The 16,188-nt window shown below is 41.3% G+C and overlaps 1 protein-coding gene across 2 annotated transcripts in view; it reads right to left on the bottom strand.

The window, feature by feature from the left end:
* Nucleotides 1-16,188, bottom strand: part of LOC105383065 (moesin/ezrin/radixin homolog 1) — a 34,505-nt gene that overhangs the window by 6,004 nt on the left and 12,313 nt on the right. For both annotated transcript variants that reach the window (XM_038107841.2, XM_038107823.2), the window contains 3 exons: nucleotides 3,994-4,116; nucleotides 2,253-2,423; nucleotides 277-488 (listed from right to left, as the gene is read on the bottom strand). In XM_038107841.2, the coding sequence (XP_037963769.1) occupies nucleotides 277-488; nucleotides 2,253-2,423; nucleotides 3,994-4,116 (506 nt within the window). The remainder of the gene's footprint in view (nucleotides 1-276; nucleotides 489-2,252; nucleotides 2,424-3,993; nucleotides 4,117-16,188) is intronic.

Here is a 16,188-nt window from a genome sequence, read left to right as displayed (position 1 = left end):
GTCCTGAGCTATCTTGAGGTACTCCATCATGGCCTCGCTACGCTAAGACTCTACCTTGTTGTATCGATGGCGATAGCATTACAGCTCTCGTTCATCCTTTATTTGCTAATCTAGAGCCACCCTTAGCGCTTTAAACGTACCAACTATAACCTATTACTACAAAACTTATATACCGATAGTATTACAGCTCTCGTTCGTCCCTTTTTTGTCAAGCTACAGTTACCGTCTAGCGCTTTTATAATACCAACTATGACCAAAAGAAAGAAGAACACTCACTTATCATCCTTCTCATAGATATTCAGCCCCAGCGCGTCCACCCCCAGCCACAGCTCCGTGTTCTTCTTGTTGCGGATCTCGAAGTAGTTGACTCCGTACATCTCGAGGTCCTGAGCTATCTTCAGGTACTCCATCATGGCGTCCTCGCGCAACATGCCGCGGTGTTCCTGCCACCAGTTGCTGATGCTCTGCTCCCATTCCTCACGGGACATCTGCGGAGAAAAGGGTTAAAGGGTTTAGTTAGATACATAGAGAAATAAAGACTTAGTTAGACACAGAGAACAGAACAGAAAATAGTACTTTGTACTTATAACAAAGTTCGTGAAGATGCCATGAAAAATATGATGCTTTCCTTCAACAGATATTGCAAGGATACAAGACAAGAGAAGACCTAGCTGTAGTAGAACTGACTGGCTACAAAACCTCGCCGAATGGTTCAAAGTTACCACCATAGAGCTGTTACACATGTCATTATAGTCGATGTAAGCCTAGTTGATGGCATCTTAAGGAGACGAAATATTAAATGTTTTATGCCGGGTTCTCTCTTTTTAGAAGCGTGGGCAGAGTGACGAAGGACTGGGTGATACTATTGACTCTATTGTCAAGTCTGTATGGACAGGAACCCTGGCGCGTTCAGTGCGGCAATGTGGCCTCTGTCTTTCTCATTAGTGTGCATCATAGCTGACTTTACGGTCTGACTCGCTATGTCATTGGATATATTATTCCCTAGTCTCTATGTATTTGACATAAGAGTGTACCTGAAACCAACGCTGTACCCATACTGTCCACAGCACATGCTGAGCTGGTGCCTTTTTACTGACCTTGTGCTGGTCGGTGACGCGCTGCGGCAACAGTCTGTCGTTGGCGAGGAAGCCGGGCGCGTGCAGCGGCAATGTGGTCCCTATGTGCTAGGCAGTAGAGCTCACCTTGTGCTGGTCGGTGACGCGCTGCGGCAACAGTCTGTCGTTGGCGAGGAAGCCGGGCGCGTGCAGCGGCAATGTGGTCCCTATGTGCTAGGCAGTAGAGCTCACCTTGTGCTGGTCGGTGACGCGCTGCGGCAACAGTCTGTCGTTGGCGAGGAAGCCGGGCGCGTGCAGCGGCAATGTGGTCCCTATGTGCTAGGCAGTAGAGCTCACCTTGTGCTGGTCGGTGACGCGCTGCGGCAACAGTCTGTCGTTGGCGAGGAAGCCGGGCGCGTGCAGCGGCAATGTGGTCCCTATGTGCTAGGCAGTAGAGCTCACCTTGTGCTGGTCGGTGACGCGCTGCGGCAACAGTCTGTCGTTGGCGAGGAAGCCGGGCGCGTGCAGCGGCAATGTGGTCCCTATGTGCTAGGCAGTAGAGCTCACCTTGTGCTGGTCGGTGACGCGCTGGGGCAGGAGTCTGTCGTTGGCGAGGAAGCCGGGCGCGTGCAGCGGCAATGTGGTCCCTATGTGCTAGGCAATAGAGCTCACCTTGTGCTGGTCGGTGACGCGCTGCGGCAACAGTCTGTCGTTGGCGAGGAAGCCGGGCGCGTGCAGCGGCAATGTGGTCCCTATGTGCTAGGCAGTAGAGCTTACCTTGTGCTGGTCGGTGACGCGCTGCGGCAACAGTCTGTCGTTGGCGAGGAAGCCGGGCGCGTGCAGCGGCAATGTGGTCCCTATGTGCTAGGCAGTAGAGCTCACCTTGTGCTGGTCGGTGACGCGCTGCGGCAACAGTCTGTCGTTGGCGAGGAAGCCGGGCGCGTGCAGCGGCAATGTGGTCCCTATGTGCTAGGCAGTAGAGCTCACCTTGTGCTGGTCGGTGACGCGCTGCGGCAACAGTCTGTCGTTGGCGAGGAAGCCGGGCGCGTGCAGCGGCAATGTGGTCCCTATGTGCTAGGCAGTAGAGCTCACCTTGTGCTGGTCGGTGACGCGCTGCGGCAACAGTCTGTCGTTGGCGAGGAAGCCGGGCGCGTGCAGCGGCAATGTGGTCCCTATGTGCTAGGCAGTAGAGCTCACCTTGTGCTGGTCGGTGACGCGCTGGGGCAACAGTCTGTCGTTGGCGAGGAAGCCGGGCGCGTGCAGCGCGGGCGCGTGGTCTCCGTGGCGCGCCTGCACGGCGTACGACGCGAGCAGGACCGACGTCTCCGGCGGGCAGTAGATCTCGTCCGACAGGATCGCGTTCTTCACCTGGGTACGGGGGGGGAGGTTAGAAATGTGTATACAAAATTGTAAATAGATTGTATTAGGTATTATGTATTGAAGATAGTACAAAGTAGACGAACCGATTTTGGAAAAAAATTAAATCTGTTGAGCTGTTTTGGAACATGGCCACAGAGGCAGATACACAAACATACAGACACGAGAATACTTATAGTAAGCCGTTTTTTTGCGTTAAGGGTTAAAAAGGAGAGACAACTGATTATGTGAGTAACTACATTATTAAGTAGTTATTTATGTATCTGTTTGAAAGTCTATTCAAGGTTCCCATAAAAAGTATTTCAAATAAAATGCATGGAAGTAGACACAAATAAATAAGAATAACTGTTTTACTATTTCATTCCCAAAACACTTACATAACACAAAGTAACGTTGTGATTGCGATAGGCGTTATCAGAGTGGCACACAACACTCTCTGTTTATATGGAAACAGGCTTTGTTGACACGGAAACCAAATGTAATTATTTATTGTTTAACTACGATTGTAGATAAACATACAAACAGTTCGTTGTTCTTTTAGAAATCTTGCCACAAGACAAATAACTCATTTCCGTATAAAAAATTGTATTTATTTTAAATTACTCGAGGTATTTTTATTTAATCAATATAATATACGGATTCAAATTAAATAAATAATTATACTTTAATTACTTTTTGCTACAATCATGAATAGAACTGCAAAATTAACTCCTACATACGAATATGTTTATCGCACAGTGCTTGATTTCTATAAATAGTCTCACATAATAATGAAGGATTATCTCGCGAACTATGAATACACTATTACAACATGTAAATCTATAGTTAGCTTTAGTAATCATAATAATAATTGCATTGTTTTTAGTTATCCAAATAGTTTTAGGGCAAAATTTAGTCTATCTACTACAATTAAGGAAGCAAAGTGGTTAATTTTACATGTCCAGAGTAATGAATCATCGCATTACAGGACAAAGGATAATAATAATTAACGCAGTAGTCACAAACTCAATTGTTTTAAACCTCATAATCATATTATTTGTGAGCGAGTGCTGTGACCGACAGACAGTATAAAGGGTTGAATGGATTTAATAATCACATTACGGATGAATGAACATTATAGCATCGAATATAACCGTGAATTACTGTGGATATTATAGACCTAACAAGGTAACTTCAGTGTCTCAGATAATAAATATGTGGCAGTTTTGATAGACAACTCCTGAACCAAAAGGTCCAAAAGTGGTTCAGAATTACGCACCCTGTTTAAACTGTATTTTTGTCGCCCAGTGAGCTTAAATTACTGAATGATAGTAAGACTGCCATTTGTACCATTCAATAATTGTGTCCATTGTGTGAGTTAAAATTTAGTGCAATAACGAAAGAAAGTAAAATAAAACGTAATATAAAATGAGCATGAATATTGCTTCCCGGTGATGAAACGGGTTCTAGCTCAGCTTGATGCTATGGGAGGCCATAGCGCTGGTTTTCAGCTAGAACCCTATGTAAAGTCACGGACTGACTTGACACAAAAATCCTATTTGTAACTGTCGCTGTGACTGACCTGCAGGTAGAAGAGCTTGAGCGTGATCTCCTGGATGAGCTCGTCGGCCACGTCCTCCGGGTAGAACTTGGCGCGGAACTTGAACTGCAGCGGGTTCTCCTTCTTCACGTCCTGCTGCATCACCTGCAACACACACCAGCAGTGGTCAGACATGGCAGATAGATAAACATTGATGCCGATTCTGAAGGCAGAAATTTTAATTTTAACGCTGTCAAACTATACATTTTGCTATAAATAAATGTCATTTCCGGGCACTCATAAAATCGAATTTCATGTGAAAAAAAACTAAGGTTTTGATATTTCTAAAATCAGAATTTCTGGCTGAAGAACAGCTATCATTAGATAGATAAAACATGAATTTCATTCCTACAGAAAAACTTGTATCCTATACACACAAACAAATAAAATTATAAAGAGACAAGTGCTGTGGTAATGAAAAAGAGTACCTACTAGAGGTGATAACCACTTCCACACAGGTAGTGGTGGTGGAGAGAATCGCGACGATATTGGTGCGAAGGCATCCTGTTATTTCTTTCATAGAGGGAATGATACGTGAAAAGGCGACAATACCGCAGCGATTCTCTCGCTTAGGGAAATGGGGTTGGGAGGTAGTATAGTAATACTCGACTGGCTGTGAATCTATTGGGGACGTCGCTAATAAATATTACAGGTCGTATCATGCTAAACTAACTGAAATAAAGAAAATGGACACATAACATCTCTTAAAATATTTTACATCACGTAGGTACTAATTTCGACAGGGCATTTACTGTGGCATCCTTAAAACCACAATCTCCATTGATATTCCATCAGCAGCTGAAGATACATGGGCATGTTACAGCACCGAGTGAAAGTGCAAACGCTTCATATTCCACGTCTAGTGCCCGCCGACTGACACTTCATATCGTGCTGGGAAGTCATCACACTACCCGTGCAAAATAATAAATAACACTATCACAGCACACCACACAATACAGACACAAGGGGTTATTCTCAGGAAACAGTTGTGTTTATTTAGTCTATGGTCCATGCAAAGTATTCTGATGGTGACTTAGTGACAAATCAGAGTCGAAAATTATTATTACGATACACCATAAAACTACAATTCAGGGACCATACGCTTTCCAAGACAGATAGGAAAGGAGTCAAATTTTGTTGTAAATTTATGTTCATATTGGAAACATTCCTTCAATTCTACATTTCCCGAATTGCAAAAGTGCTTTATACCAGATACTATAATCTAAATAAACTGTGTCCACAGAATACCCCTGATGGTGTCATAGCTTACCCATCTGGAGAAAGGTAGCGACCCTGACTTTGTGTGTCGCGGGATCGAGGTCCGTCCGGGGAGGGCATCAAAACAGGCAATCATTAATTACAATTCATCTCTTACACAAGCTGACAAACAACCTATAGGGCCTTCTGTCACTTCTGTAACATTTTAGCTTTCGTCAAGTGAAGGTAATTCGATCACCCTATATAGATACATATAGTAAAAGAGTTAGGGCCTTCTTCGGAGACTTGAAGAATACGAAATGGTTTAAGAATCCAGGTGTAGGTGATATCGGCATGCGACATTTATCAAACCCGGGTTAGATAAAAAGAGAAATATTGAGTGTAATTTGCAATTCATACTGAGTTATTTATTATTTTATTGTTATCATATTTTAAGATCGTAAAAAATATATTTATGTACTGGATCATAGGTTGAATTGTTAGCAGCAAATATAACTTCAGTATGTTTTACAGCAAATGCCGAACGATAATGGAACTAATATAAAACCTCTTGTGGTTACATAAAAAAGACAATATTTCAAGACTTTGAAAGTCAGTTTTTCAAATAATTTATCTTCACTGTTAATAGTACCAGTTAGGAAAAGTTATGGAGTAATAATTATGTAAAATTCATTAGGCACTTATCTGCTGACACGAATAGTGAAAATCGAGCCTGCCCTTTGTAAAGGCATTGGATTAGTGTAAGTCCATTAGTGCGGAGGACTGGCCGTACCTTCTCACTTCACATTCCTTGCTTTACCTCTAAGGGCGTGTTTTAAGAAATAAACGTGGTTTATCTGTATTAGCTTAAAACATATCTCGATGTGTATAAGTGTTCGCGAAATTCAAAGATAATAATAATAATCATGTTTGCAATAGCGAGTTATAGCCAAGGGCAATATATTCATTTTATATATATTAATGTTAATATTTATTCCCTTGGGCCTCAGCCTCAGCCTAAGCTAACAATTGAATATTGTTTTAGAGTTATTTCTAACTAGCATCATCATTACTATAATGTGCTTACACACCTGTAACCTTAAAGATTGATTATTTGAACCTCAAATACGTTCCATTGGCATTCGTCATATTCCACTTTAAAAGTAACCAGCCAACAGAAAGAAAAAAAACGCTCTCTTACTTATAAATACATCTAAAATATTATGATATGACTATGAGTAAAGAAAGAAACAATAATAATAATATTCATGTTACAAGAATGCATGATTCAAAATCATAAAATGTTATAGCATAAAATTTAGCAATAAAACTATGACTAGAATAAATAACATTACGACTTAGCTTTAGCTTACTTATATCAATAAAACCAAATCAGCTCATGTTCAAACGAAGGGCAATATAGCAGTAATACGTGGACCGTTAATTTTATATCTAGCGAGCTACTTATTCCGAAACCAGAAATTCCACTAGTCATACATTAAACCAAGCCAATCTAGCTGCATCTTGTAGCTATAGCACCGATGAGTCATTTCATCTCTCACTTGTATGACCTGACTACTAAATGAATTAAGTAGAGCTATTGCTCTAAGATGACGATTAACAAGAACTAGCTGGTGCAGTAAAGAAGACCATTTAGACAGATTTTTATCGCATTTTAGCGCATCTATCGGCTACAATCCTCTTTTTAAGATATACCACAAAACGATCTAGATGTCACACCTCATGACGCCATTTTGTCTGACACACAAAAACAAATCTCCATATCCAAATTTGAATCTGGAACGTTCAACTTCATCTACTCCAGGGTTGTCACTAGCATCTAGCGCGACTACAGCCTCACGCGCCACTCTTACCATGTCGTCGGCCCTATCGTACGCCGCCTCGGCCTCCGCCTCCTCATCATAGTCATCACCGGAGGGAGACACCATCCTCCGCACTGCTGTGCCGATGCATCGCGCCGTCTTCTCTATTATCGTGTCCGGCTTTGGGATTAACGGTTTTTGTTAAAGCTCTTAGGGTTTTGACAAAATGACTTTTGAGGACATATCAGATATGTTTGGGACATAAGATCAAATAGAAGCTGTTGAAGTTTTCTACTATCACTACAATTACATCACCTGGGCTTTAACATCGCGTTAGTAAAAGAGAATGTCATCTTACATATTCCGTACCATAGTTCACACGTGCCTAACTTTTGTTGACAAGACATGTTAATTTGTATAACCCACTGGTCCACCGACGCTCTCTACAAGGAACATTCCTAACAAGTAATAGAAGGTTGCGATTATCTATGGAGTCTACCTCAGGAATGTGCCTTGACACCATTGCTTCTTAATCAATTAAACATGTTCTAAAAGGGTGTCATTTAAACGATCGCCAATTAAATCCGTTTTGAATTTGCTAAATAATAGGTTTGAAGGCAAAATAGTAGATTTGCCAGCAAATTTTTGCCCCCAAACAATTTTAAATCAATTCAACAATTAATCACTTAAAATTGCCGGGATTTATGATCAAGTGGCAAGTTAACATTTATGTATATATTTTAATAGGTATGTCCACATAACTCGATGTTATGTTTAATATTTAAATGAAACAAAAAATTAAGTTTAAATCATCAATATTCTTAATTAAAAACAACATAAACAACCTTCTTCTAATTATAACTTAAACCTTAATCTTCTTCTAATCAAAAGCAATCTTATTGTACCTAATTAAAACTTAAACTTCCTCTTTTCATCATCATCATCATCAGCCAATAATCATCCACTGGTGGAGATAGATCCGCTCCCAAGGAGTGCCACAACATTCGGTCCTCTGCCTTCCTCATCCAACCACTATCGGCTATCCGCCTAAGATCGTCAGTCCAGCGGGCAGGAGGGCGTCCCACGCTCCGTTTGCCTGTTCGTGGTCTCGACTCGAGAACCCGTCTACCCCAACGGTTATCGGTTCTTCGGCAGATATGACCAGCCCACTGCCTCTTCAGCTTGCATATTTTGACAGCTAAGTATGTCGGTAACCTTGGTCCTCTGACGGATAATCTCATTTCTGATACGATCCATCAGAGAAACTCCAAGCATAGCTCTCTCCATAGCACCGTCTCCGCTAATTTGTAAACTCATGTATTAAATTGCTAACGAATTATAATGTTTTAATAACTGGACCAATCATAATGTAACTACTGCAATGCTGATAAAATATGAATTAAAAAGAAATCGCAACATGCGACCTAGAGTCAATATATTTGCTGGCAAATCTACTATTCTGCGGGCGCAGTTATTATTTGAGGAGCAAAAATAATATTCTGCATACAAAGTTTTTATTTATGTAATGAACTCAAATTTTTTGGCAATCCATCTATTATTTTAGATTTTTGTATTGATATTATTTTCTGATTCATACCAGAGGACACTTTTTATTTATTTGAGGACAAAAATATATTGTTGCGGTTGATCTATTAATTTGCTGATACAAGTTGATGACAAAAATAAACTTTGCTGGCAAGAAATATAGTTCCCGTTCTAAAATTCCTGAAGTCAGAAATGTATTCATGTTAGTAACTTTCTTCCACTTGCACACGATACTATTATTTTATATTTCGTATGATATCGCTTATTTGCGTATTTGAAAACGCACACAATATAATGTATGACACCTGCCGGCCCCACACGCATACGCATTGCAGACTCCTAGAGATGGTGGCCGAGTGGGTGGCACACACGAGCAGCAGGCTAGCGGCCCAGCTGCGAATTGAGCAACGGCATCCAATCGTGGGAGAGGCGAAAGTACGGCCATCGACCCCGCCGCTGCACAATCAGCTGTTCTTGCGCGCGCATGCCGGAGACAACGGTTACCCACACACCACTTCTGCAGCCCTGGTAGGTACGCTAAGCGAGCCGAAGAAAACCTACTCCAAAAACGTCTTATCTTAATCGGTACAGTCTGACCTCGATTTAAAAGATTCTCCATTCAAGATGCCGTAACGATAAGCTGGAGGTAAAAGCCGGCACGTAACATGCAAATGACTCTACATTCCTCGCTGTCTGGGCCTAAAACACTTGATCCCTACAAGTGAAGTGAAGATGTGAAACTTGCAAACTGTTTAAGGCATTTTCTCTTCACCATGAGTTCTAGTGCACACGCACCGGAGCGGGTTTGACCAATCACTGGCCGCGTGCGAGCGGGACACACGTCACTCGTCTCACTGTAACCTAGTTGGCGGACAACGTCGCCATGGCACCTCCGCGACCCTTGTCTAGTGTGAAGGCACTTCAGGATCATTAGCTCGTTAACATTTTTAATGACTTATAATAACTAGATGTTGAAATTCATGACTGAGCAGAGTTTAATACCTACTTGGTTTTTACGTCATTGCAATACAATACAATGAAAACCGCAAACTATGGAGTACTTAATGGAAAACCCAATAATGTTATCACACGATCCACTTGCGTTCAGAGATGTCACGACATTTGTGATTGTAAACTTGGCTAGTGGAAGTGGAAAGAGGTCGGCAAGGTCATTTCCATGCGCTGGCGGTCTCCGCAGACTTTCATCGAATACCGCCAACATAAACCGGTTCACATAACTCTGCGTAAGATTTATCAAATTATGTCGCTTGTGGTTCAAGAAAAACATGTAGGTACATATGAAAAAGCTTGTTTGGAATTTAATAAAACAGAAAGTCATTGACAACAACTGGGAATGGAAACGGACCAAGAATACACCCTTGAGGGGCACCAAACCTCCAATTTACAGATCTCAAGTTGTAACCGATGTAACCGGCATTCGAATGAAGCAAGCCTAATATTAGGCCTACACAAACTAATCGTCTATCTCTAATCTCGGCGGCACCTGTCGAACGGCGAATCAAAACCAGTTGTCCAAGGACGCGATGAGCCATTGTGGCGACGTGTCTAGTAAAGGTCACCGCAGTCGCACCTGGTCAATGATGGAGGCAGATCCATTCAGCTCGTGGGAACGAGGTCATGCGGCCGCGAGCCGTCGCGCCTCGCCGCCGCTGCGCCTACCATGTGACTCCTCCACGAGAAACTAAATCTACCTGCATCTTCCATGCGAATTCATTCACAATCTGCGCAGTTCGTCCACGCTGAATCAAGCGCGATGCGGATTGAGACCCATGCTGAATCAAGAGTGATTACAAGTAGTAGATTGAATTCCAACGCGTGTTGCGGAATTCGGTGTGTGGTTGATAACGTTAAAGCAATTATCTGATATCTAATATCGTCAAGGTGAAGGTGTACGTTTTCACTAAAACTACGCTTATCTAAATACTATAAATCAAGTAGAGCTATGGTACTCGTAGGTGTTGTAGGTATGCAGCGAGGCGAAATACTTCAAACGCTAGTTAAATGCGATAAAGGGTTTATTGTGCGATTAACCAACTTACTTATCGATTTCTCAAATTCAACATTCCTTTGCACCGTTTACCTAAATACTTGGAGAACATTAGTCAAATAGCTACAGTCGAGATAGCTGCAGCGCATGTACAAGTAACTTGTCATCGTGATGCAACAGCAGCGGGCGTCACGCAAATATCGGGGCCGTATCTAGTACCCGACAAGGACACTGGCGGCGGCAATCGGAAACCTCATTGGGGGCTCAGTGAAAAATCCACTCACGAAGACACCAGCGCCACAATACATGATCTGGAGGATATCTTTACGAAGGTGTCCGCAATATCGCGATAAGCGTGATTGTGCGAGAACGACAAAAAGCGACATTCCGTACGCGCTGGGAGAACGCCGCGCATATCGCGTGCGAACAAACACACACGTCTACACTGTTGAATATAAATGTGGAGCCGATCTGTACAGAAACACAATATAACTCCACTGAGAACTGGCAGCCATTAGAGAATCAAAGCAACGACAGATGAATTAGAACTGCCGTTGGACGCCATAGTTTCGAATCAAGACAAGAACATGAATTTCATTATTACTACTACTAACAATCATGGTCGCTCTGGTTCTGTAACTGGGACTGTTTTCATAGTGAGAGATTTCGTAGGCTCTCTTATCAAAATCCCCTCTGTAAATAAATGATTCATTTCGCATCAAGTGATTCAGCACCGACATAATACATGCACGGATTGTTTAGAAAGCTTACGGCAACAATGAAAATGAATCACTTACATCAATATTTAATCGGAAACTGAAAAATAACGAACTTTATGTCGCTGTTGGCTAACAACATTTATTTCATGTAGAGTAATCTAGAACAAATGAAGACAAGACAGAATTAGACATTTTGCGAGTGATGATTACGAGTGATCTCATGAAACATCAAACATGTGGCTGTTGACGCTGACGGTATGTGAACCTAATCACTAGCACTACCAAATGACGAGTTTAACGCAGATGTGGTTGGGGAATAGAAAAAATATATATTTCCAGTCAACTATTCTGAGTATTTGACGAATCCATTGAATTGGTTTAGAACAAGTTTTAAAAACTAGTTTACTTTGAGGAGTGCTAAATAGATGTGTATCGCCGTATACACAAACTGTAAACGAAATCTTAAGATTTCAAATAATGGTAAAAATTTAAATGTTGAAGACTTGCTGTAGAGATAGACAAGCTAAAACATAGCTAATTATCAAGACAAGTATTGTTTTTACCGTAGGTAAATCTCAAGACAATTGTACGGAAATAAGTCTGTAGGTACATATATTCGAGGTCGCGTATTAAATAAGCATAATCGTAGATATTTAAGTATCCCATCTCTTGACACGTCTCATACCGGTTCTGACCGTGACATTACGTCCTCTAGTCAAAGGTGTAAAGGGGAAAAAAACGTTGTTAACGTTAAGTGGGGAAGTAAATATACTCCTTAGAGTTGTAATAGCATTGGAGCTAAGAACGTTATCGTGATCATTGATATTTTAAGATTTAAGAAGACGGCATCTTTTTCAACGACATTATTGAAATGACAAGTGATGTGATGTAAGCATTTGCAAACATAGAAGAGGTTGTACAAAAGAAAGACACCGGCGGTGGCAATAGACTCTTACGCATGAGTCGTACGCGGCGCGGAGGTGAAATCATACGCAATTACTGGTGTCTCGGCGAGCAACTTTCCCACACGGGCCCGATTCACTATCTCTTGCAAGGCGTTACTTTGACGACTGCCACTAAATTACATACTCGTTATAACCTTTTATGGAACTTTAGTAGGAAGAGTCGATAGAATGGACAGTGACACCGTCCGTCGACATAAACATCTCTTGTGTAAGGAATACAACTATATTTTCCAGCAAAATTTACAGGCTTTAGAGTTGGCATTTACAAGTTACAATGTATAAGTTATTTGTGTCAAAGGCATTACAATAATGGCAATTGATACGATCCTCGAAGATGGCTGCGAAAATTATGCAGTTGCAGCATTCAATCAATTGCTAAATGTTTCATTGACATTTATACAGCTGACGCTAATGAAATAATGTTAACAACCAAATAGAATTCCATATGGCACACGTTTAGTATTCTAACATGTGTCAATTTGAAAGTTAATTTAAGTATCGCTGCATCGTCCTCATAAATAATACATAAAAGTATTGGCAAAATAACGAATACAATAAAATGGTCTCACGTGCGCAGAACCAGAGCTATAAAGATTGGACGCTGAATGACCGAAGTATGACGTTATTTTTCAAACAATATAATTATGATGACGCTGCAGTTTTTAGATAAGCTGCACATTGTGAACATTGAAGAGATACATTATGGAATAAAGAAACTGCCATGGCGTGTAATGGACAGTTTTGATCTTGCAGAAGTAGTCGCAGGCGATGCCAACCAAGTAAATGAGACAGCATAAATAGCGGAAACGGTTCTACCTTTTTTGGCATAAGATTTTTTTGCCTAATCTCGTATTGCATAGTAACGTTTGGTCAAAGTCTCGTTACGCCGAAAATCGTATGGCATAAATCTCGTTTAGTCAAAAGTTATTTCGCATAACATTGTTTAGCCTAATAATGGTATGGCCAAATCTTGAATAGCCTAATAATGCTATGGCATAGGTTTATACAAAGTAATAAAGGCGACCGAATGGCGTAGTGGTTAGTGACCCTGACTACTGAGCCGATGGTCCCGGGTTCGATTCCCGGCTGGGGCAGATATTTGTTTAAACACAGATATTTGTTCTCAGGTCTTGGATGTGCCCGTAAAATGGCAATAGGCCCGCCCCCTATTACATTGGGACTAACATAACACTCTGGCGAAAAGTGGGTGCAGCAATGCACCTCTGCCTACCCCGCAAGGGAGTACATTAGTACAAGGCGTGAGTGCGTGTTTTTTTTTTTTTTTTGTGCCTTGTATTGTTTCCGCTGTTTGGAAAACGCTCCGCTCCGCTTCGCTGCGCTCCGCTTTGGTTTTGATGAACATGTGCACATAACACGCTCCTCCTCGCTTTGCTCGTCGTCGCACCTATTTTTAGGTTTCGATCTCATGTGGTTTGTAATAATTATATTGGTCGTTAACTTTCGTTTTTTTGATCATACAATATCGTGATTTTCGGGATGTAGGAGAAAAATACCACAATTAGTACATTTACTACATACTTAATATATTATTTATTAAGATAACATTAGGAGAAACAAGATTATACATAGGTATAGACGAACATAAATTTGAGCAAACGAAACTTAGGTGTTTAAAGATTGTGCCTAAAGAGTTTTAGACGAAACGAGCCTTATGCCACATAAGTCTTGGCAAAGTGATGGTTCGGCCAAAAAAGTTTAGACCATACGAGTTATGCGAAATGAGTTTTGGTCAATAAAGATTATGCCAGATGAGCGGAACCCAGCGGAAACAGACATGGGCGTGCTAATTGCAACATCACGAGACGCGACGCCGCGGGCACGGGGCTTGCACAAGTATCGGAGAAGTACTGGACACTTGCACACATTCCCACACGTGGCACACCTGGTATAGCCATGCTTACAGAGAACTTTAACCCAAAAGTTGAATTCGAAGGTATTCATAGCAATTGACAGGTAAACGAATGCGTCTTAGAAAGTTTCCACGACTCCACGTGGTATCAAAAACTAGTTGTCGCGAAACTAGTTTACTATAATTCTATTGTTATCGTGTCTCCGTATCGATTACACGATTATAGTAATCCCATTCAATGCTCTTGCTGCGCTACATTCCCTCGGCTCATTAGGTAACGCTGTTTCTACGCGCTGCAGTCGCAATCACCAATGATCTATGCATAGGTGCGTCGATATAGACGCACCAGATAACACCATCACCCACAACATTCGTCACATTACAAGCGACGCGGCTGATCGCGATGTGAAGGCAAACGGCCGAGGAAACAAACTAGTTGCAGAGATTTAGCATAGCCTTGTGGGAGTGGACTGAGTTATTGCTAAACATTATAAATGGGTATACCCTAAAAGGAATGACCATTCATTTCGTTCACAACTCTTATTAGGGGCCAGAAATATAAAGAGATAAAATTCAATGAGCCGCAATTATATCAAGAACGCTCGCAGGCGATGACACATGATTTAATTAAAATTTGACCGTTAACGGTTGCTCGCTGCGATAAACAACCGCGATCTTTCCAACGCACTCAGCCTTTACACCGCTAAGCGATTTGATCGATAGACAAACGACTCCGAAAAGATTATCCCTGCTGAGCTGTAAAGCCCTTCGTCATAACTTTTGACAAGATAATAGTAACGATGCCCAACACCAAAGATGAATGGCGTTGTCATTCACGTGTCTGCCTCGAAACACGTTACACCGTAACTATGAATAGCTACAAAATTATTTGAGTTTCAATATAGACACATTGCTTTCAATTTCTAGGTGATATACTCTACTATATTATTCAGTTTAAATTAAGTACTGAATATAATGTGATGCCGGGATCATATCTCCGCTTCCGAGCATGATTCATCGCTGACGTTAGATCACTTCAATGGAAATCCGATAGTAAAGTAGCAATTTTCGCCACTAGCAAAAAACAATCGCATATTGTATTCACATTTTTATGATAGTGAGTTGAATTGGTAGGCCATAAGAATGTGCACGTGACTAACAGAACCAGTCATATCTGGTGCGGTGTTGTCATCAATATTTGCAATAAATAATACCTTTGGAATGCTAATAATCGGTGAGCAATACTCGCTAGATTGTAATAGTCCCGTTTAATAATAATTATGGTCGAGTGTGGCGAGATCAGGTGGATGGGTCTCGGAGATCAAACAATGATCTTTGATGCAGGAAATTATAACATTTTACTGTTCAGCCTATTTCGAAGGATAACGTTCCATTCAAAAGACTACAAATCGATAAATCTTATTGGCTCGTCGTTAAAATGGAGTCCGCTATTATGACCCTGAGAAACATATAACACATATCTAGATAAATAATGTGTACATCCTCTTCATATAATGATTCCTCAGATCCAAAACTGTCGTTTTAACAATACATCGGAAGGCGCTCAGTAGAAGGCTTTGGCTATAAAGGGTGACATGGGTCCAGTCCAGACAGGCACCTGCCAAAGTACATTAGGCCTGACTGAATAGAGACCACACTATCGCTCATCCATATGAACTTAAGTTTGGTTTCTTCGTTTACGACCCATTTCTAGGGAATATTCTTTCTCTCCGCAATTAATGGATTTCCAATCAATCAATTGTTTTCACAACAAAGCTTGTAATAGCTAGTAACCATGCAAGTAAAAAATACGGTCCCCTTTTATCGTTTAATCTAGCCAATTCCATTCCATTCATAGCGATTACCCAATGTAAGCTATCTTATCGTATGTTAATAATAGGTTATGATAAAAAGAAGTAGCTCCTTAATCCGGTCTAAGTATGAAGCAAATGCTTCCAAACCTCTTCCAAATGATTTAACTGAACGGTCTCCTCTAGATTATTCTATTTATTTATTATACTAAAATATGTAGCTAATAGAGCTAATAAAC

Source organism: Plutella xylostella, chromosome 9 (assembly GCF_932276165.1).
Source record: "Plutella xylostella chromosome 9, ilPluXylo3.1, whole genome shotgun sequence".
Classification (NCBI taxonomy): Eukaryota; Metazoa; Arthropoda; class Insecta; order Lepidoptera; family Plutellidae; genus Plutella; species Plutella xylostella.
This window is presented reverse-complemented; position numbering and strand designations above follow the sequence as displayed.